The 21,503-nt window shown below is 32.5% G+C and overlaps 1 protein-coding gene across 1 annotated transcript in view; it reads right to left on the reverse strand.

The window, feature by feature from the left end:
• The window catches only part of LOC145277736 (putative E3 ubiquitin-protein ligase HECTD4), a 286,999-nt gene that overhangs the window by 107,991 nt on the left and 157,505 nt on the right, over positions 1-21,503 (reverse strand). Inside the window, exons 33-41 of the mRNA XM_080129447.1 lie at positions 20,508-20,664; positions 17,241-17,315; positions 12,505-12,698; positions 9,920-10,103; positions 8,637-8,715; positions 6,665-6,855; positions 4,231-4,366; positions 1,671-1,841; positions 639-806 (exon numbers count right to left, since the gene is read on the reverse strand). Of these exons, the coding sequence (XP_079985573.1) occupies positions 639-806; positions 1,671-1,841; positions 4,231-4,366; positions 6,665-6,855; positions 8,637-8,715; positions 9,920-10,103; positions 12,505-12,698; positions 17,241-17,315; positions 20,508-20,664 (1,355 nt within the window). The remainder of the gene's footprint in view (positions 1-638; positions 807-1,670; positions 1,842-4,230; positions 4,367-6,664; positions 6,856-8,636; positions 8,716-9,919; positions 10,104-12,504; positions 12,699-17,240; positions 17,316-20,507; positions 20,665-21,503) is intronic.

The following is a 21,503-nucleotide window of genomic DNA, read 5'->3' on the forward strand; positions in this document are numbered from 1 at the left end:
AATTTCTGCATGTTAGTACAGTTTTCCATGATAGCTATGTAGTCCACACATGGGTCCCGATTTTTTTCTATTACCCTTATTCACTCCAAAACAAGGCATTTGGCCACTTGTATGCAAGTGGATGTTAGGCCATACCTATAGGGGCACTATCTAGGGAGGTAAGTAGCAAGATATTGGCTCACTTTACATTTAAATTTCTCAGTACCATTAGGGAAGCAGGAAACAGAGAGGGAATTCCAAAGTCTAACAGTTCAAGGGAAGAAACTATTAGGGTAGAAAGGTTTCCAGTATCTAGGGACCTCTACAGTGAAGGGGTGGGATTTTGCTGATTGTCAGGTTAGTCGGGAGTGGTGGGTATTTATACTGAAGGAAGAAAATTTAACTTTAAGATAATGGCTTCAGTTTGGTGTAGTGGAGCTGACATGAACAAGAATTGATCACCATTTGAGGCAGTGTACACTGAAGTCAGCCTTTGTTAAAAACATGTAACTGTTAGTATGTTCATCAATCAAAGTTTGAGACCTTTGGTTTTCTCTAAGTCTCATTCATTGTCCCTTGAAAATCAGAATACAAACTGCTTCATAATCATGTTTTATATTTATGACATTTGGTTCTCTTTCAATTCTTCTTTGACTCACCTGATTTCTGGGGGGTACAAGGCGGGCAAGTGGTACATGTATAACATCAGCAAAACGTGGGGCGTAGAAGTTTGCTGGATCTGGTTCAAGTTGAATTGTTGCCATACCCGTGTGTTCGGAAACACTCAGGACAATACCCGTTGTGTTATGCACCTGGTTTCCAATCACCTGAAAAAAAAAAAAAAAAAAAAAAAAAAAAATCAAGCTAAATTTTCCTTATCAATAAATAATGTATATTATATGATGTGGTGTGGGGTGCAATTACCAAGCAAAATCTTATACTAAGACCAAACAACTTTCTTGAATAATATTTTACAAGAAACCATTTGGTTGTTGGTTGGTTGTTTTACAACAATATTGCAGGGTCTGTGTCAACATAAAATGTTTAAAAATAATTAAAGAAAATAGTGATATAGCATCTAGAATTTGGATCTGAAGTAGACAGGATTTCATTCATTTGTAACAGAGTTGCTGACGTTGGCAGCAGCAGCATGAAGATATGCAAATGACCAAGCCGGCCGTGCAAAGCGACATCACAGCAAAGAGAACACAGGTGTTCGAGACATGATGAGAGAAGCATGTGTTTGAGGTGTGGCCAGTGTTCAGAAAAGCATGTGTTCGAAATGTGGGTGATTTCACAGCCGAGGCGAGAAGTCATATGTGGCCGGAGAAGAAGAAATGAACTGTTTAAATATTTAGAAAAAAATGTTGTTGGAAATACCAAATATAAAGGCTTTTGTTAAAAAAGAAAGTGAGTAGAGTTTTTTTCCTTTCTTCTGTGTTCTTGCAACAGAGTCTACATGTTAACTGTAACGTTACACATTCGCATGTGTTAAATGTTAACCGTGTAATATTACACATTCACATGTGTTAAATGTTAACAACTGTGTAACATTACACATTCACATGTGTTACTATATTAAAAAATAAATTGTTTATTATTAATTCCCAGGCAGAACAACATTCATTTATACATGCACACGAACACAAAAAAAAAACACAAAAAACAAAAACAAAAAAACATAACAATACCTTGACTGAACATCCTGGCTTTATGGATTCTTTAAATCCACCAAGGGCACAGAGGGCAGCGTTAGCTTGTTTTGCCATGGACATCATCTTGTATGGATGACTTTGTGGACTTCCTAAACAATCCACCGATCCAAGGAGAGTTGGCAGACTGGTTAGAGCATTGGTGAGAACCTAAACAAATTCAAATCAAATTAAACATAAAAATAATTAACGGATTTTCATTTCTATACTTGAAAGATTAAATTTAAAGTTATTCATAATTTATTTTCACAATTTTTTTTATGCTTTTTACAAGAAAATGTATAGATTATTATTATTACAACTAAGTTTTACCAAGTACTTTATCCACTATGCCACATGTCCTTGCAATGTTTTTGTAGTCTTAAAAACTGTACTTCAACATAGTAGTACGAGTTCTCACCATCTAGTTTGCCTCTAAGATTACAAAAGAATAATACAACAGAAATCAGATCCACAAATCACCCAAACATCAAAATATTGAACATTTCATGCTGCAGTGGTCTAGCAAATAAGATGGCTATAATATTGGTGCTCGTCCAGAATTCCGTTTATATAAAAAAAACAAAAATACAGAAAAATCTTTACAGTAGATGTACTCATTATGGAACGAGAAGATCACATTCCAAAAATCATTCAAATTGATCAAGTGGTTCTATTGGTTCTTCTTCGTTATTATAACAAAATTTGAAAATTGAATTTCAAGTAAAACCAATAATATCTACTAAATTGTCACGTTGCAGTAATGAAAATATCCCCAAATTATGAAAAACGATAAGGTAAAAAATTAATTATTAATGAAAATAATTTTCGAACACAATTCGTGAAAATTGAGTTGTGCCAAAAAAGAAAAAAAAAAACATAGTTTTAATTGTAACAAAAAGGGAGGTAAATATTTTCTGAAAACTGAAAATCTGGTCAATTTAGCAAAACTCAATTTTCGCTAATTGTCTTCAAAAACTGTTTTCATTAATAATTAATTTTCTACCTTATTGCTTTTTTTTTTAAATTAATTTTTGGATATTTTCATTACTGTGACATGACAATGGTTTCACTTCAGATTCAATATTTCCATTTCACTACAATGACCAAGAAAAACCGTTTTAGCTTTATAAAAAAAATTAGATATCAGTTATCTCCCCTTTGTTATTGTCTTTCTAGATTGTTTCCAAAATGGCAGACAAGACAGTTGTTATTTGGTTATTCATAAAATTTTATTTTCTTAATTAAAAATAAAACTACTGGATCAATTAATGTGATATTTGGAATATGACATTTTCTTTCTGTAACAAGTACATACATTATACAGATTTTTTTTTATTTTTTATTTTTTTTTAATATAACGGGAATTCTGGACAAAAACCATAATATTGATGTATTAAGTAAAAAAAAAAAAAAAAAAAACTAAAACCTACAATTTTGTTATCAAAATGCTTTACAAAAGCTTATCAGCAACAAATGCTTATTTAAAAAACTGTTTGATTCACAAAATAATACCAAGATTTAAAAATAATATTCGTCCAAACCCTTCTTGCCAACTCCCAACTTCAATTGTAATCTTCACTGATCATTCAACCATTCCCACTGTCTCTCTTTCTCTCTCAGCTGTTCAAAAAAAAAAGAAAAAAAGAAAACTGTCCTGTGTTTTCCTCTTCATTCGTTTTCACAGCACTCATTGTCCTCATATGCAAAGTAATGCCATATGTATATTAATAAACCGTCTATAGACAAAAGTTTTTCTTTTCTCTTTCCTTTCTTAATTCCATCACCCGACAGGATAGACAGAGGCTCTGTCACATTTAAAAAATTTTTTTAATTTTTTTTACATAGGCATCACCAGTTATCAAGGCCCAGAGACCACTCGGGGATAAGGGTTAAGAGTGTACAGTAGTCAATTGGACAATATAGTAATCGTTAGTAATGGAAATTTGGTAAATTTGTGAACTTAAGTGGAACGGCTCATCAAGAACTTGTTTACGTTGAACTTGAAGACAATCAGATTGTAGTCAGCTGGAAAGCAGGCAATCGGAAGATAGTTCTACAGGTGTGCACTTCTAAGAAAGAAGCTTTATTCATGGAATCTACATTTATGTTGGTTGGTTGTTTTTGCTTTATGACATATCAACCCTTTTCAGGTTATTTAATGCCGAATCCAGTTATTTTGAAGAAAATTTTTTTAATAGAATATATCTTTTTTTCAAGTCAGTTTCTATTTAACCCATAGTTGGGACCCTAACAGGTACTACCACTCTGGGTCAGAGTGGACCTGGGAGTAATGGCAATTAAAGGGTAGCTCCACACTCCCCAAAGCCCACAAACTGGGGCCTCACCATCTCGGATATAGTTTAAGGTCATATCCAGGACCACCTACATTTAGGTTTAGGCATAGATAAAGAGTGGGGGGGGATTATTGATAGTGTTTTGTAATATTACATTACTTTTGCCATAGTTTTCTTAACCTAAACTGCTTTTAATTCATACTTAATAAATACTATTTCTTACATTTTGTAAAGATTAAATGAACTAAAATGTCTGAACTTACCCTTTGTACTGCATCCGCCCATGTTTGTGCCGTATTTGATTCTGGTGCTGTTAATAAACTGTGAAGCAAATCTATCACTTCGGCAGCCATACTGTTTGCAACATGTCCACTGATGAAGGGACGTACGGGATCCATTCTGATCAAAACAAATAAAAATGAACCAAAAAATTAAATTGTGCATTACTTCACGTGTTTCAAATTGGATAAAAAAACTCAGGATTAGTTGGTGTGCGCCACAATAAAAAGAAGAAAGATTAAACAAATGTTAGTTTACATTGATTTGCTTAGAATTCTACCAATTGGTTTCAAAAAAATTTTCACATTTAACACCAGGTCTGAGGATGCTGTAACTTGATTGACATCTGAAATTTTAAAATGTTTGACTCTGGTCTAACAAAACTTATAATAATAATTCATATAACTATCTGATGATGTGATATTACCAGGGGTGTTCAATAAGTAATGTCCCTGACTCACTTCTCATAGTTGTGGAGCAATGTAACTTGCCACAATTATTAGTCTTTCTCTACATAGAAACCACCCAGAATTACAAATTTCTCACATCATTTAATGCAGCTTTAGATATCGTTTTTGTAGAACACACCAGGTTGGTCCTCTAACTGTCATGTAACTTCAAAACCCAAGACTGCATCATTTGGTAAATGCTTTCCTGTAAAAATCAGCTTCATGGCTAGAAAGAGCTAAAATTCAAAGAGTGCAAAGTCACATGAGTAGGGGGAGGGGGGATGAGGTAAAATTTTATTGTCACAAGCCCATGCTTCTGATCTGGTGACATGCAGGTCTTGCAGGAGGAGGATAACTTTACTGATCTTGCACCACCTCTTAATTTCGAAAGCTTCTCTTAATTTTCTCAAAAGTGAAGAATAATAGGCTCCTGTAATTGTGGTACCTTTTGCCAGAAGATCCCAGAAGACTGTTAGCATGACCTTGCTGATGAAGGGCTGCACCCTTGTCTTCTTTGGAGGTGGTAAGTTCAAGTGTTTCTATTGCATTAACTGAGTTTTGAACTCTGGATCCTAATGATAGACCCCAGTTTTATCCTATGTAATTAGTCTTTTGAAAAACATTAACTCATTTTCTTTGCACATCTCCAAATTCATCCTTGAACACTCAATGCATTCAAATTTCTGGAAAGGTGCCAGCAACCTAGAAACCCATCTGACCTTATGCATATGGTTATAAATGATAGTTTCTACAGACCTTGTACAAATCTTGACCTGTTGAGTTATTTGATAGTCATGCATCAATCTTCCAAAATGGCAGCCTCAACTTGACCGCCTCATCAATGGCAGAACGAGTGTGACCAGGTCTAGGAGCTGTTTGCAAAGATTCCAGGCCATGTTTGAATTCACAATGCCAGCATTTTAAAAGGTGATATGATTGGGGCATCGTTACCATATGTTTCTTTCATCAAAAATTTCCTGTGATATGTGTCCTTTCAAATACAAGAACTGGATCACTACATGACATTCAACAGGCTCCATTTCGTACCTAGCTCAGTTCAAACACGTGTAAATCAGAAGCCATAATTAGTTCAGTGCTGTAATTTGCCACATAAACATAGATATAACTTATTGCATATGCAAAATTTCAGCTAGATCGAACAATTCATATTTTGCCTGCTTGTCACTATGTATACTTACTCTGAAGTGGTGAGAGAAATGGAATGGTATATAAATAAGTGAGATGTATTCATTTTTTGTGAACTGTTATCCTCATCTTCATAGTTGATGATGTTTCGCTATGTTTTGGTCAACTCATCCTCTGGCCTTCTTCGGGTGTTTAACTACGACAGGATAGGAATACTGGGTCTCTTAACCGTATCCAATAATTATTAGTTGCTGTTGGCCAACTAATCCTCTGGCCTGCTTGGGTAAGATCGAAACTTCCATCTTCAGACAGTGCTCACCTAGAATCGTAAAGATTCAACGCCTCTATCCACTGTGTTACAGGCCCTGAAGAGTGATCAAGATTTTGCCTTTGCCTTTGAAATTTCCTTCTTTTATGGTTTTATGAATTCAATTTTGTGTTCTTATTTGAGAGTCAATACCGAATGGTATTATTTATTTATTTTGGAATCCTTTGAGATGAGGTTTCATAATTTGTTTGTTCATTTTTTTTGTGGACTGTTATCCTCATAGTTGTTGTTTCACATTTCGGCCAACTCATCCTCTGGCCTTCTTCAGGTGATTAACTGCATCGGAATAGGAATGAGGAGTCTTGTAACTGTATCCAGTACTTACTGCCTTACATAGTTGTTGTTTCTCACCATGGTTTTGGCCAGACTCAGCATTCCTATTCCATCACGATTAATCACCCGAAGAAGGCCAAAGGATTAGTTGGCCGACATATAAGTGAATTGGAAAGAAAAGCAAAAGAGGGTGACGAAATGCCGAATAAATCTGCTACTTACCGAGCCAATTCTGCATTTTTCTCTTTGCAAACTAATTCAGCCGCTGTTTTCTTTTTATCCCCCGTCACTGTGCTCTCGCAGATGATGTCGATAGGTGGACCAGTGGAAACGGTCAGACCCATCTGAGCCCATTTAGCAGCTTTTTTCAAAGCATTTACCGCATCTTCCGTAATTATTTCAGCTCGACAATGCTAAAATAAGAAAAAACAAGCAGATGAAAGATTTATCCAAACTTCTAAAAAGATTCTGCATTGTTTCAGCCAAAAGCCGATATCAAACAGCCTATCCTTTGGCATATACGTACACACTCATAAGAAATACTCATCATCATAGTCAGTTTAATGTCAGCTTTACATGATGGCATGTCTTGGATGGCTTCAAAACTAACCTGTCTCTGATGTATTTTCTTTCAAGTCTATCTTTATTGCTTCCTCCCATGTTTTTCTTGGCCTTCCCTTGCCAACTGACTCTGCTACCTTAACTGTTCTTCATTTACTTACCAAAGAACTCTCAATCGATTTTTTACATGCGCCCATACCAACAAAGTCTTCTGTTGTACACACATCTCCCTATACTGCCCAGATTTAATCTTTCCTAAGAGATCACCAGATCTAAACCTGTCTTTAAGACCCATGTGACACGGCCATCATTTTCAGAAATGCAACAGATAAAAAAAGAAAAAGAAAAGAAAGAAAAGATACATTGAATGTACTCATGATAAAAAAAATGTTCAAAACTTTTGTCTAAAGCAATATTAAAAAAATAATATACCAGAAGCAGATAACTATAACGTTTACAACTCCATAATGATAGAATATGAAACAGATTTAGGCATGTTGTTCCTTTATGCAATGTTTTTCACATAGTTAGATATGATTGTTATGATTTATTTATATACGTTGATATTTTTTTCACATAACTTTTGCAATTATTTTAAAATTAAAATGTAACATTCCTGTCATACTATGAACACTAGATTTGAAGAAGGCCAGAGAAAAATCGGATGAAACATTGTAGAAATATTAAACTTGATGAAAGTGATACCCCCCCCCAACAAAACTAATTGCTTCTTTCCTTGAACCACTTGCTTTTGTAATTTCCTTCTTGCTCCCTGTTTCCCCAACCGTATCAGAAACTTAAATGTAAACAAACATTTTTTGTCCAACTCTCCACTTACTTTTCTCTCCTTATAAATCCTATCCCAATAGTTCCTTATAATTCTGTGACAGTTACACAGGTGCATGCACCACAGTAACCTATTCTGCAGCATAAAGAGAGAAGGTGACAACAAAAAGCAAAAAAAAAGAAAAAAGAGAAAGGAAAAGAGAAAGGTAAATAGAAAAGGGGGAAAAAATCATAATATGTATAACTTTAAATATAATACGAACAAACATTTTTCTGCTCAATTTCCCACTTAGGTTGCTTTCCCTATAAATCTGACCCCTACCACAGTAGCCACTTATACTTTCGGGGCAATATATCTTATTTAGGGTAAATAAAAAAAGATTACTCAAAGTTGAACAAATAGGTTTTGTATAAGAAAAGGAGAAAAGAAAGAAAGGGAAATTAAAAGAAAATGGAAAAAGAAAAACGGAAAGAGAAAGAAAAATGGAAAGAAAAAAGACAAAAGGAAAGAAAAAAAGAAAGGAAAGAAAAAAGGAAAAAGGAAAGGAAAAAGGAAAGAAAAAAGGAAAAGGAAAGAAGAAAGGAAAAGGAAAGAAGAAAGGAAAAGGAAAGAAGAAAGGAAAAGGAAAGAAAAAAGGAAAAGGAAAGGAAAAGGAAAGAAAAAAGGAAAGGAAAAAGAAAGAAAAAAAAGAAAAAAGAAAGAAAAAGAAATTTTCTGATGAAAGAAAAAGCTAGAATTTTTTTCCTCCAAGAAACTACTACTTATACTTTGGTGTTTCAAAATAAAAAAATCATTTTACAAACAATATAAATGCATAAAAGACAATGAAAACAAAGATTTTTTTACTTTTGTCATTTCTCGGTCCATGCGTACAACTTTTTCCATGCTGGTGCCCACTCCAATACGAAACGGGCGACTATCAGAACTGTTAAGAAAAAATACAAAAAGGTTTTATTTAAAAAGATAAAATGGAAATAAAGACAAGTAAACGTACTCAATGAAAAATTATTGTGTGAGAAAAAAAACAAAACAAGATCAAAAACAAAAAGCAGTCATATTTTGATTTCACCAGTCAACCCTTTTTGATTTGGTCATTTAATAATGCTGAAACACATTAACAAGTGTATTTGATCAGTTGAAAACAAGTTCGTATTTTATCCATAGTTTCAAAAGGGCTAAATAATTGCTTTTTTTTTTAAAAGGTATTTGAGATTGTCCATGTAAATTAAAGATTGTAGCTGAGCTAATTGAAAACAAGGGTTGAGCTTTTTTCCATATAAATACTGGTTTTGGGGCATACATCACCAGTTGGATTGTAAAGAGCAGAAAGAGCATTATTTTTCAGAAGGCAACAACACTTTGCACAACAAAAATAGTCATCTTGACTAAAGACAGTAGATAATTCATTTTGTCTATCAGCTTCAATACAATAAAACAACTGAATTAAAAAAGACAACAAATCATTGTAGTTGCCATCTTGGATTTCATACTTTAAGGGGACAAAGTTGGGAGACAATAATGAAAGCCTATAAGCCATTACTGAGTTGGATTGATTAGATTAAAAAGAGTACAAAATCACGCAACAGTAACATTCTTAAATATTATAACAAATTATATCCAAAGCAGCTAACTGACCCAACAAGGGTATTCTATTTTCTGTAAAAATTAAAGAGAAGGTGGTTGTCAAGTTCTCCTAGAGTAAAAAGACAAAATTACAGAAAATACCCATGATGGAACAAAAAGATATTTAAAAAATCATGTAAAACAATTAAATAGTTTTATCTTTTTATAAAGAAAATCATTTCTAATTGATTTTAAGAGCTGATCTCACAAGTTTGAATTATTGTGGAGTTATGTGCCCTTGTTTCTTTAAGATGATGACATCAGAGAGTGCATTTTTGCCTACTCGTAAAATTTTATATATTAGTTAAAAAATAAAACTTTTTGATTAATTTACATGATTTTTGGAATATGACATTTTTGTTTCATCATGGGTATGTGCACCATACAGACTTTAAATTTTTGTTTTTTAGTATCGGGAGAATTCCGGACAAAAAAAAACAAAACAAAAAAAACAAAGATAATATTTTTTCTTTTGCAACGTGGCACAAAAATATGAACAAACAAACCTGAGAAGAGGTTGGATGACTTCATGAGAAGACTGATCTGCACGTTTATGAATAAACACAGAAAGGCGTCCATCTTGAATATCACTATTCTCTGATTTGTCTTTATCGGTTGAATTCACAGGAGAACTGGAAGTGGACAAACTTTCACATGATGAACGTTGGCTTGATAATGTCATTTGTTCACCTGAAAAAAAAAAAAAAAAAAATACAAATTAACAGGCAACAAAGGATCACTATTTCAAATCATAAACATCTATGAGATTCGTTAACATAATTTAAGAATTTGATTATCAAATTTCTGATTTTCTGACTTTGATAATTGTGTAGGCCAATCAACATGTAATTATCAGCCAATTTTGGTCTGAAAATAAATTTTTGTGTCTTCAAAAATAATATTTCCAATATATGTTTGGTTCTTGTCCAGAATTCATATTCATCTATCTATATATATATAAGCCAAAATGTGTTTTAGTGGGCTAGTTTGTGTGTTTGTATGTCTCGCAAAAACTTTCTACACAGGCGATGGATTTTTGCCAGATCTGTATCATTTTGAAGCTCGAACCTTCGGACGACAAATATCGAAAAATTGGCTAAAAAGATTAATCCTTTCACTCTCAACGGGTCGCTTTTCTACAGGGAGGGGTAGCAAAAAAATCGTTCCTTCATTTTCCTTTTCTACTACTACTACAACTATGGCGTGATGTTTGACCTAGAAAACGTTGACATTAGTTTAACCACCTGCTGTTTTTTTAAACGTTTAATTTTGTCAGTTCTCTGTCTCTTTAGCATCGGGGTAATGTGTCAGACTATTTTCCCCCTTAACTTCAAGGCTTCGGGTTTGAGCCTACCTCCCTACCAAAACTTTTTTTTTTCTTTTACACCCCCAAACACCTAAGCAAAGTTTTTTTTTTAATTCAATTTCATTTTGTTTTGATCTACCCCCCCCCCTCAACACACACACACCTCCAAACATCCGGGCAACGCGGGACACCCCTGCTAGTCTATATATATATATATAAAAGGCAAAAGCAGCACACATGTTTTTGTATGTCCAGCAAAGGCTTTTTTCGCGGGGATTCTCCGTGGGTTACTATGTCTTAGAACTGTTTATATACCCCCTAGATAATAATATCTACGATTTGTGAAAAGATGTCGTGTCTAGATTTATTTTGATCAACTTTTATAAAATGTGCGCTATTTTGTTATCGTGTGTTTGTTGGTCTTTTATGTATAAATAAAAACTACTTGATGAAATTAAGTGAATTTTTTTTTTGGAGAACTTTGTTCCATAACTGATATGTACAATATAACCTGTTTTCAATATTTTCATTTCTTAATGTCTTGATTAAACTGTACAAGTACCAACAATTGTCATGTTGAAAATAGTAATATATCCAAAAATTATGAAAATTTGAGTGAAAAGTTATTTATAGTTAAAAGTAATTTTTATGGAAAATTGGGTAAAATCGTATTTTTCTTAGATGTTATAAAGTAGACGGTGAAAAATTCATACACAGGGAACATAATTTGAACAAATATTTTAGATTGCTTGTTCATGGCGACCAACATTTTAGCCTTATAGCGATAGACTTTTTTTTCTTTTTTTTTTATTACGAAAAAACATAATAGCAATTCTACTCAATGAATTTTCATAATTTTTGGATATATTACTGTTTTTGACATGACGATTAAATATGTAATATTGCGTTTACTTAAAATGACATTTAAAAAAAATCGATTTGTCAACTATCTTAACAAGCAGCAAATTATCTGCTGCCATGTCTGCAGTGCTGCATGGATTTGACAAACATGGCTATGAAGCATATAATCCATAGGTTGCTTATAAGACATGTTTTATTCTACTTATATTTCTCAGACATTGACAAAATAAAAAAAAAAAAAAAAAAAAACGGAATGGTGGTTAGGGTTTGCTAAAAAAAAAAAAAAAAAAAAAATTAGTAGCATTTTCGTATTCAATGAACAAAGCTTCTTTCTTAGAACTGCACACCTATGCAACTCTTTCATTTCCCTGCTTTTCAGCAGACTATAATATGAACAAGTTCTTGATGAACTGTCCTCTTAAGTAATCCAATTTACCAAATTTTCACTACTAACGATTATGATGATATTGTCCCATTGACTACTGTACACTCTTTTACCCTTATCCTTAAGTGGCCTCCAAGCCTTGATAAGTGGTAACTGCTTTGTACAAAAAAAAAAAGAAAAAAAAAAAAGATCTTTATCTTAACCTAAATCAAAATGCAGATTCCATGAACAAAGCTTCTTTCCTAGAACTGCCCGCTTGTCGAACATTTCTGATGGCCGGCTTCTCAGCCAACTACAATATCATAGCTTTCAAGTCCAATGTAAATGAGTTCTTGTTGAACCGTCCCCTTAAATAAACAAATTCTACTCAACTTACACCATTAATGATTACTATATTACCACCCTACATTCATTACTCTTATCCTCGAGTGGCCTTCAGGTTTTGATAAGTGGAGACTTCCTTGTTAAACAAAAATTTAAAAAAAATAAAAAATATACAACGAAATCATAAAAATTGAAAAGAATTAATTCTTTCTTACCCGGCACAAGAAAATCCCCTAGTTTTGCCAGCAAAAGGCTCACAATTCTTGCTGGCTGAGCATTGTGACTATAATCGGAATATAAATGTTGTCCCCAAGATGGTAAGGTGACTTTTTCACAGTCCGTTGTGCTCATCAGGGGCAGTGCCACTCGACACAGTTGTAAAATAATCAAGACAAGTTTTGGTGAAGGCCTAAACATAACAAAAGAAAAATGAAATATTTTAAAAACCTTAAAGAAAAAAACACATACTTAAAAATTAATGCAATAAAAAAGGCCTTAAACTTAAAATACATAATTTATTGATCAACTATTTCCAGTACCACAATTCTGCCGATGGCTGAAAGGAATGAGATTACATATTTTTCCTACAAAAATTACTCTATCCTTTACAGACAACACAGCATATATATATATATATATATATATATATATATATATATATATAGTCTTTGAAGTTTTTAACCTTTAAAACTATACAAAAAAATATTTTTTATCATTCGTTAGAAAACCATCTAGTCAGTAAGTCATTTAATCACCTGCAATCACTGCATCAACTCGCTCTCGAATTTACTATAATACCAATAATTTATTTTTCAAGGGATCATCAGTTGTTTACCATGAAACACTGTTTCGGGGATTTAAAAACAAAACAGTATATTACATCATGGCTCCCCAGCAGTGTTGATCAAACAACACCACCCTTAATCTTAGGAAGAAGACATGTTACAAACATTTGATCCAATTTCCTATTCTTAATTGCAATTACTAACCTTTTCATACTATAAAAATGAATTTTTTACTCGTGCGATTCATCAATTTCCACATTTAAAATGGATACGTTTATATATATATGATGGCAGCAAATTTGCTTTCGAACATTGCCATCACTCGATATAACACAAAAAAAAAAGAAAGAAAGATGTATAGAAACACGAAAACATTCAGTGATGAGCCGCACGCATGTGGCTTTTAAGCCCTGCCAAACTCTGGCATTCCTTGGCACACATTGTACAGCCATGTGAACCACTAGCAGTACGTTCTTGATGTTCTTTTTTATGTAGGATCAAATGCCATTTCAAACCGCCTGCCGTTTTGTACATCCGCCCGCACTCGACACAGGTTAACTCTGGCAACTCAAGACTGCTTTGTGGCCCACTGCGCCGATGAGTAGTCTGGTGGCTCATCAGCCCAGCTCTGCTCAGGCATATTCTTCTTATATATATATACATACATACACGCATATATATATATATATATATATATATATATATATATACAGTCCTGGTCAAAATCATAAGACCACTTAAAAAAGTAAGTGTTTATGCATATTATCAAATTTTTAATCAAACAAATGGTTGAAACTATTACCAAAAGGGAAAATATGATGGAAAAAAAATGAAATCTGCTTCATTCGAAACCTTAATACTGATCTAATAATTATTTTTGAAAAAACAAACATTTTCACTTGGTCAAAATGATAAGACTACTGATAATTTATCTAACAAAAGGCAATTATAAATTACTAAAAAGGGTCTCAGTATTTAGTATAGCCTCCATTATTACAAATTACTTCAAAAATTCTCTTCGGCATGCTTGCGACTAAGTTTTTTATCAGTTGCGAAGGAATTTTATCCCATGTACTGAAAACTGAATCAGAAAGTTCCTTTATCGAATCATACTGGGTTCCATCCTTGAACACTTCTTTTGCCATCCATCCCAAAAGATTTTCAATGGGATTGAGGTCCAGAGAACATGCTGGATGATCTAACAATTCTATATTATTTGAAGAAAAGTATTCTTGTGCTTGTCGAGAAGTGTGTATCGCAGCGTCGTCTTGCTGGAAAATCCAATTTCTTCCACACAGACGTGGACCTTCAGTCCTGATAGAAGCATTTTCAAGCATTGAAATGTACTTCAATGATGTTTGCCGGCCTTTCACTACTTGCAACTTTAGGGTCCCAACTGACGAGAAAGCACCGCAGATCATTAAAGATCCTCCTCCACTATGCCTAGCTGAAAAAGTCTCTTTGGGCAAATTTTTATCATGCCAATAGTGTTGAAATCCATCTGGACCATCTAGATTAAACTTTTTCTCATCGGAGAAAATTACATTTTCCCACTTCTCTTCATCCCAAGTCTGGTATTTGGTGGCATATTTAAGTCGGTTAGTTTTGTGCTGTTCAAGAAGACGTGGTTTCTGCAGTCGCTTTAAATGATTGAAACCCTTCATTTTCAGATGCCTTCTGATGGTTTTAGGACTACATTCTGCTGCTGTTTGGCTTTTCAATTGACTTGAGCTCATACTGGAGTTTTTTTTTAAACTTCTGATACAGCAATCCAGTGATGGGGTTATTTTTTTTTTTGATCGACCTGGACTCTTTTTGTGCCCATATTGATCTGGATTTCTTAAAAAATTTGTGATGACCGTTTTGCTACGATTCACTTCGTTTGCAATGGATCTATGGGAGAGTCCACCCCTATTAAGCTCAAAGATCCTTCCTCTCTCAAACTCTGATAATGGTTTCCCTTTTGCCATTTATAACTTAGTAAGATGTTTTTTATCCACTAACAAGTTGCTTTTAGTAACATAGAAAGCTTTTCGTATTCATTTTTTCAAAACTAGCCGATTTTATTAAAGTGGTCTTATCATTTTGACCAGGTGAAAATGTTTGTTTTTTAAAAAATAATTATTAGATCAGGGTTAAGGTTTCGAATGAAGCAGATTTAATTTTTTTCCATCATATTTTCCCTTTTGGCAATGGTTTCAACCATTTGTTTGATTAAAAATTTGATAATATGCATAAACGCTTACTTTCTTACACATATATATTCAAATAACTTCATAAATAACATCGTAAGGCGGGACAAATACCGTAACCAGAGGCCAGAAAAACATTGTATTCCACATCATAACCTGAAAAACCGCATCCTAGAGCCACCATATCCCTATATATATTAGTGTTGAGATGATTAATCAGAATCAGAAAAATCATAACATTTTGTGGAATTGGAAAAATTTTAGCCTAATTTCCAATTCCAAAAATGATTCTTTTAATTTTTTTCTTGACAAAAAAATTGAAGCAAACACAGATGTATTTATTTTTTAGAATTTGTTCATAAACCCCAATTGTTTATAAACCCCATTCCCAAATACTCCAATTTATTTTTTTTATTGGTTAATTATGGTAAATTAAGTAAACAATTAGGGTTCACTTCCCTTTTTTCCTTAGTAAACTTTTCCACATTTCTATGTCGACTCTCAGGAAGGTCACAGTTGATTATTATATTTAAAATGCTCTTATAAAATAATGTTTTATTGTATTTTTTCTCCTTGGATACAAGTGATGAGTATAGATGAAAATCTCAGTGAGTTTATCAAAATCTTGTATAAAGTACATAAAGGGAAAATATTTAGAAGTTTTTCAAATTAAAAAAAAAAAGAAACTGTATCTACATTTAAACATACTCCATCTCACAGAAAGAAAAATGAGATTCGGATATTTCTTAATGTAACAAAAAAAAAAAAAAAAAAAAAATCAAAACAAAAAAAGGTGCTGGACTGAATGTGTAAATTAAAGATTATCTCTTACAATGTGATTTTATTATTTGTATTGAACTATGTAGCACAATATTACTTTCCAGGTATTTATTAGTACTTATTAATTTTTTTCATCTGAGTCAGTTCTATATTTAAAATACATAGAAATGTTAATAAACTCATATTTGCTGTGTTATTGGTTTTTCTGTCCTCCCAAAATATTTTTTTTTAACTATCCAGAAAAATATCAGCTTTCGCAAAACATTTGTTGATTAAATATATTTCTAATTCCATGGGATTGCAAGTGAAGAAATATTCTTAAAATTTCAGTTTCTTTGTAGTTTAAAGGGATTTTTTAGAGATATTATAAGAGCACAATCTCCTATTTGAAGATTCAAACATCTCAGATGCACATTCAGTCTGATCCATAATCATTAGTAGGGCCATGACAACAGAATATTCTTTACATTGCTTTGAATCTCGAGTATATGTTAGACACAGTTAATCAACCAAGAACCACATCACTATATAAAAGCATATAGGATATCAACAAATACACACTAAAGAGTTAAAACAATGAAAAGAATATGTTGTTGTCCTAGCCCTAGTCATTAGATACCAATTAAGCAAACGTTTCTTACTGTCAACTTGATACTAGTGCAGAGAGTGATCTGGACGTAAATAATAACGTTATTATTTAAAAAGCCATTCTTAACATGGGGAGGGGAGGATGTTTTGAACCTATTCTATACTTTAACCTTACAAATGAATAAAAAAACATAAAACTTTAATTAAACTTGGAAATACAATTAAAAAAATAGCGCGGATCACTCTCTGCACTAGCACAGTCAACTTTTTCTTAAGACCCTTTAAATTTTAGACATTTTCTAGGATCAAAATCATGTAATAAATTTTGAACAAAATTAAAATAAGGAATCTATACACAAGGTCTAGTATCATTATACCTTGATGTTAATCTTTGTAAAGAGACATAAAAGTGGTGAAAGACTGTTCTGTTCGGGGATTAAATTACATTCATCTTTGGAAAGGTATTCTTCTAGTTACATTACAAAAGCTATCACATGCACAACAGTCATTAATCTTGAAATGCTATTTAAATAGGTGTGTACAACATAAAAGAACAACAACAAATTGAAGAGAGAAAAAACAAATGTGTTCAGCAAATAATCATACCTTTGATCAAGAAGTAAGGAGAGAAGTTTTGAGACACAGGCTGGCTGACTTAAGATAGCTTTACCCATTCGACTTCTAGAAAAGAAAAGATGGACATGATTAAGTGCTGCTTTTTCTACCAAGCACAATATTACACAAAACAAAGACATTTTTTTATCTATCAATATTAAGAACAAAATTTAACAAAATCAGACTTATTTTGCTCAAAATCTTTTTTTTCAGTATTAAGTGAATAATATAAAGTACTCAGAAAAATATTATATATCCCTCCCTATATATATAAAATGAACTCATTTTTTCCCCTGTGACTTTGACCATAATAGGATTGAAAATCAAGACATTTCATGCAAATGTAATATGCACAAACTGCAGTACATTATCTGAGGTGTGTTATAGGCCTATTACCTCTACACTTCCTCGATAATCGTGGATTCCTATATTTTTTCTGGTGAGAGTTCAATGCCAAAAATCGGTTAGAATCAATGGAAGTTGTAAAATATTTCTCTCTAATAAATTCTTCCAACCCCCCCCCCGCTACCACTTACACCATTGCGAAATCGTTCACAAGGGACAGTATGAAGAAACACCAGTTTGAGTTTTCTTTACTTCGTAGTTGCTTTAAAAGACTGGAATGGCATTTTAACGTTCCTTTTCGTTCCATGTTTTCTACTGGGTCAAATGCACCATGGGCTTAACTGATTCAAGGGTTTATTTATGGCATTTTTTCTTTCGCTTTATTTCATTTTGTAGTTGACTAAAAAGCTAGAATGGAATTTTAACGTTCATTTTCTATGGGGAGAAATGCACCATTGGACGTAAGCGAATCGAACGGTTATTTATGCCATTTTTTTTCCGCTTTCTGCTGTTTTTTTTTTGTTTGTTTTTCAAAACACGTTCATTTTTTCCCCTGATTTTTGCTTTTTGTTTTTCTGACTTATTTTTTAAATAAGTTATACGTTTGTTCGCTGTTTTTTTTTTTGTTTTTGTTTTTCTTTTTAAAATAGTTAACCAGGGTTATTACTCCGCTCATTCTTTACTTTACCCCCTCCCCCTTAAACACACCAAACAACCGGGCAACACCGGGTACCCCCGCTAATATATATATATATATACACACACACACACACGATGTTGATTTTTTAAGCGATAATAAATTCAGTATAGACTGTCTCCTCTTAGAAGATCAAGGAAGTAGTTTTCTCTTAGATCCGAACAATCACCCGTATTTTTTGGACGTAAACAAATAAATATATTATTTATTTATTTTACTTATGTATTATTTTTACTACTTTTAAAGTTATGTCGATTTATGGTGTTGATTTTTTTTATGATAATTAAATGAAACATATTTCCGTAGACAACTGTTTTATATATATGAATGTTTTCTCCGTGATAAAAGCATTGTTTAAGTGCAAATTCAAAATGTAAGTTTAGTAAGCCAATTCTATGCAGATTTTTTTTTTTTAAATAAAAAAAAACAAACATTTATTTGTTTACAAATCAAAGTACTTTTCAACATAATAACGTCTTCATCAAGATAGGCTAAGTTTTTTTTTTTTTTTGCATCTTATTTATCCCTCATGGCATTATTCCACTAAGAAAAACAAAACCTGGTTTGGTGTTATCAATGGTGATTTTTGAATGTCCAGGTTGGGAGATACATGTGGTCACGCATGTAAAGTTATATATATATATATATATATATATATATATATATAATCTGTAGTAATAAGTAGTGATGTATAGTGATAAGTAGTAACATTGTACACCTAAAAGCAAAAATATTAATATAATACTAGAATTGTCTGCAAGGACCACATGGATTAAGTAATAGATAAAATTCAGTTCTAATTGACACTCTTCTGAAGGTTAAGGTTCAATCTTCAGTGCAGGCAATACTAAGAATACAATTGCATATTATATTATATTACTTGAGATTTCTACCAGGTCATGGATGATGAAACTGGGACATGCTACCCCAGACGATTAAATAAATGTTAAAATTCTGTGTAGATTCTAGAGTTCAACGGAAACATTCCTAACTTCGACAAGATACACCTGCTGAAGAAGGTCTGAGGCTACACAAGCTGAAACATTGTGAAAACAACAAGATGAGAACAGTAATTCAAATAATACAAAATATTCAGACGAACTTGATAACAATTTTTGTCTATTATATAAAGGAAATCATACACGAGACAAGGTGAACTTAGAAAGGCTATATTATTGAATAGAGTATAATCCTGAGGTGGTTATGTTAAAAAGAAATACTGTTGTATCGATTCCCTTGAGAATTACCAGAAAAAAAAAAAAATGAGTGTAAATCAAAATATTTCCTTTCTTTTATTCTTCCTAGTAGTTGTTCCCAAAACAACACTGAAACATGGCCAGTAAGTCAACTGCTGCTTACTTCGTTCTTTAAATACTTTTTAGACAAATAATGCTAAATACACCTTTATTAAGTCTGCTATTTTGTTATCCATGCAGCAACAGGCATCCCTGACAGAATATATTAAACATTTTATATAAACAAATCTAATATATAAATGGCTATATGTCCGTCTGTCTGTCTCCATATTTTCAAACTATCTCCTCCGAAACTAAAAATCATAGAGCGGCGCCAAGGACCTCAAATGATTGGATTTTTTACAGACCATTCTTTTAGGAGTCTTTCGCATGTTAACATAGTTTTTAAGAAGTCAAAAATGGTCAAAATTGAAAAAATTGTTATACATTTTGTACATTCATCTTAGCTAATTTTTAATTTTTAGTCTGTTCATAAGCGTGTTACGTTAGCACAGTAGTAACGTCACCAGCTTTGAATGCTACAGTTTCGGTTTCGATTCTAGCTGATGGCATGCAAATACTTTTTTTTTTTACTTTTGAAATCATGACTTTAAAATAATATATACGGAATCTGGACAAATTAAAATATCATATTTAAGCGTATTTCACGCTTACCATTTGAGCTATCGACAGATAGATAAGAAAGATTTAAAATTAAACCACTTCAAGCTTTGAATGCATTTGTGCAAGTGCAAAAATAATATATCGACAAGTTGAAATGAACATTTTGCATTTCAACTTGTCGACATTTATATACGCGTTATTTATCTATACAAAGATTTTACTTGTTATAAATCATCCTTGGTGTATGATTACTATTTTCTATTAATTTCAGTGACCAGTAGTTTAAGAGTTTAACAATTAAATATTTACACCCATACATACATCTACCATTTTATTTATATAGAAAAGTGAACTAACCTTGATAAAGTATTCAGCAAACTGAGTACTTCTTGTAAAGCTTCTGTGCCAGCAGCTTCATTTCCACTGCATTCTGTAGCTCGAGTTAAGTAGTTGGTCAATAGTAAAGACACTTGACATGCAAGGCCAGAGTGTTCAACTTCTTCGGCCAAGGTAACTTTAATAAGAAAAGGATAGGGAAGGAAATACATGAAAACAATGGTCAATCGAGTAAAAAAAAGACTGACATGTTCAGAACATGAATATAAAGTATAAAAGTCATACTTACAAATCTTACAAAAATAAGACGAGATCAATATATACTTTCAATCCTTAATATCAACCTAAAGTAGCATTAGAGTTAACAGTTCTGAAATGAAGTTTTATGATTGGTTAATTATTTAACTGTAACTTTCATTTTTAGCGGCAAATTTTTATCATTTCATAAATCTAATTCAACATTTCATGTTCAAATGTAATACAAAGGGTGTTCCAAAAGTAATGCCTCCTATTTTTTATTCACCTGAATGAATTAGAATGAAATAAAAAAAAAATAAGCATTACTTTTGGAACACCCTTTGTATTACAATTGCATTGTTATGAATGAACTTAGGCATTCATGATCTGAAAGTTTCATCTCTCCGTTGCAGATATTGACGGTGTAAGACTCTAAGAAATCAATCCCTATCATAGACATGTGTCAAAAGCAGCCATATGTCATTAAATTGCTAACAAATGTACATTGAGAATGGTAGTGACTATATAGAAAAATAATTTTGGAGCACAAAAGGTCACTCATTTTAATGGTACCACTCCCATCTTTATAGCTCTTCAACATTTTGAGTTTTAAAAAATAGGAGGCTTTATTTTGAACTGATCCTCGTTCAATGAAACTATTATGTTTCGCTATCTCTCATTAAACCAAATCATGCACTGACATGAGCATTCTCATGACAGTTTTTTAAGCCTTACTACTTCCATCATCACTAGAAGGTTGCCATACATGGCTAACAAACT

This window comes from Euprymna scolopes, chromosome 1 (genome assembly GCF_053919585.1).
Source record: "Euprymna scolopes isolate OS-2025 chromosome 1, ASM5391958v1, whole genome shotgun sequence".
NCBI classification, from domain to species: Eukaryota; Metazoa; Mollusca; class Cephalopoda; order Sepiida; family Sepiolidae; genus Euprymna; species Euprymna scolopes.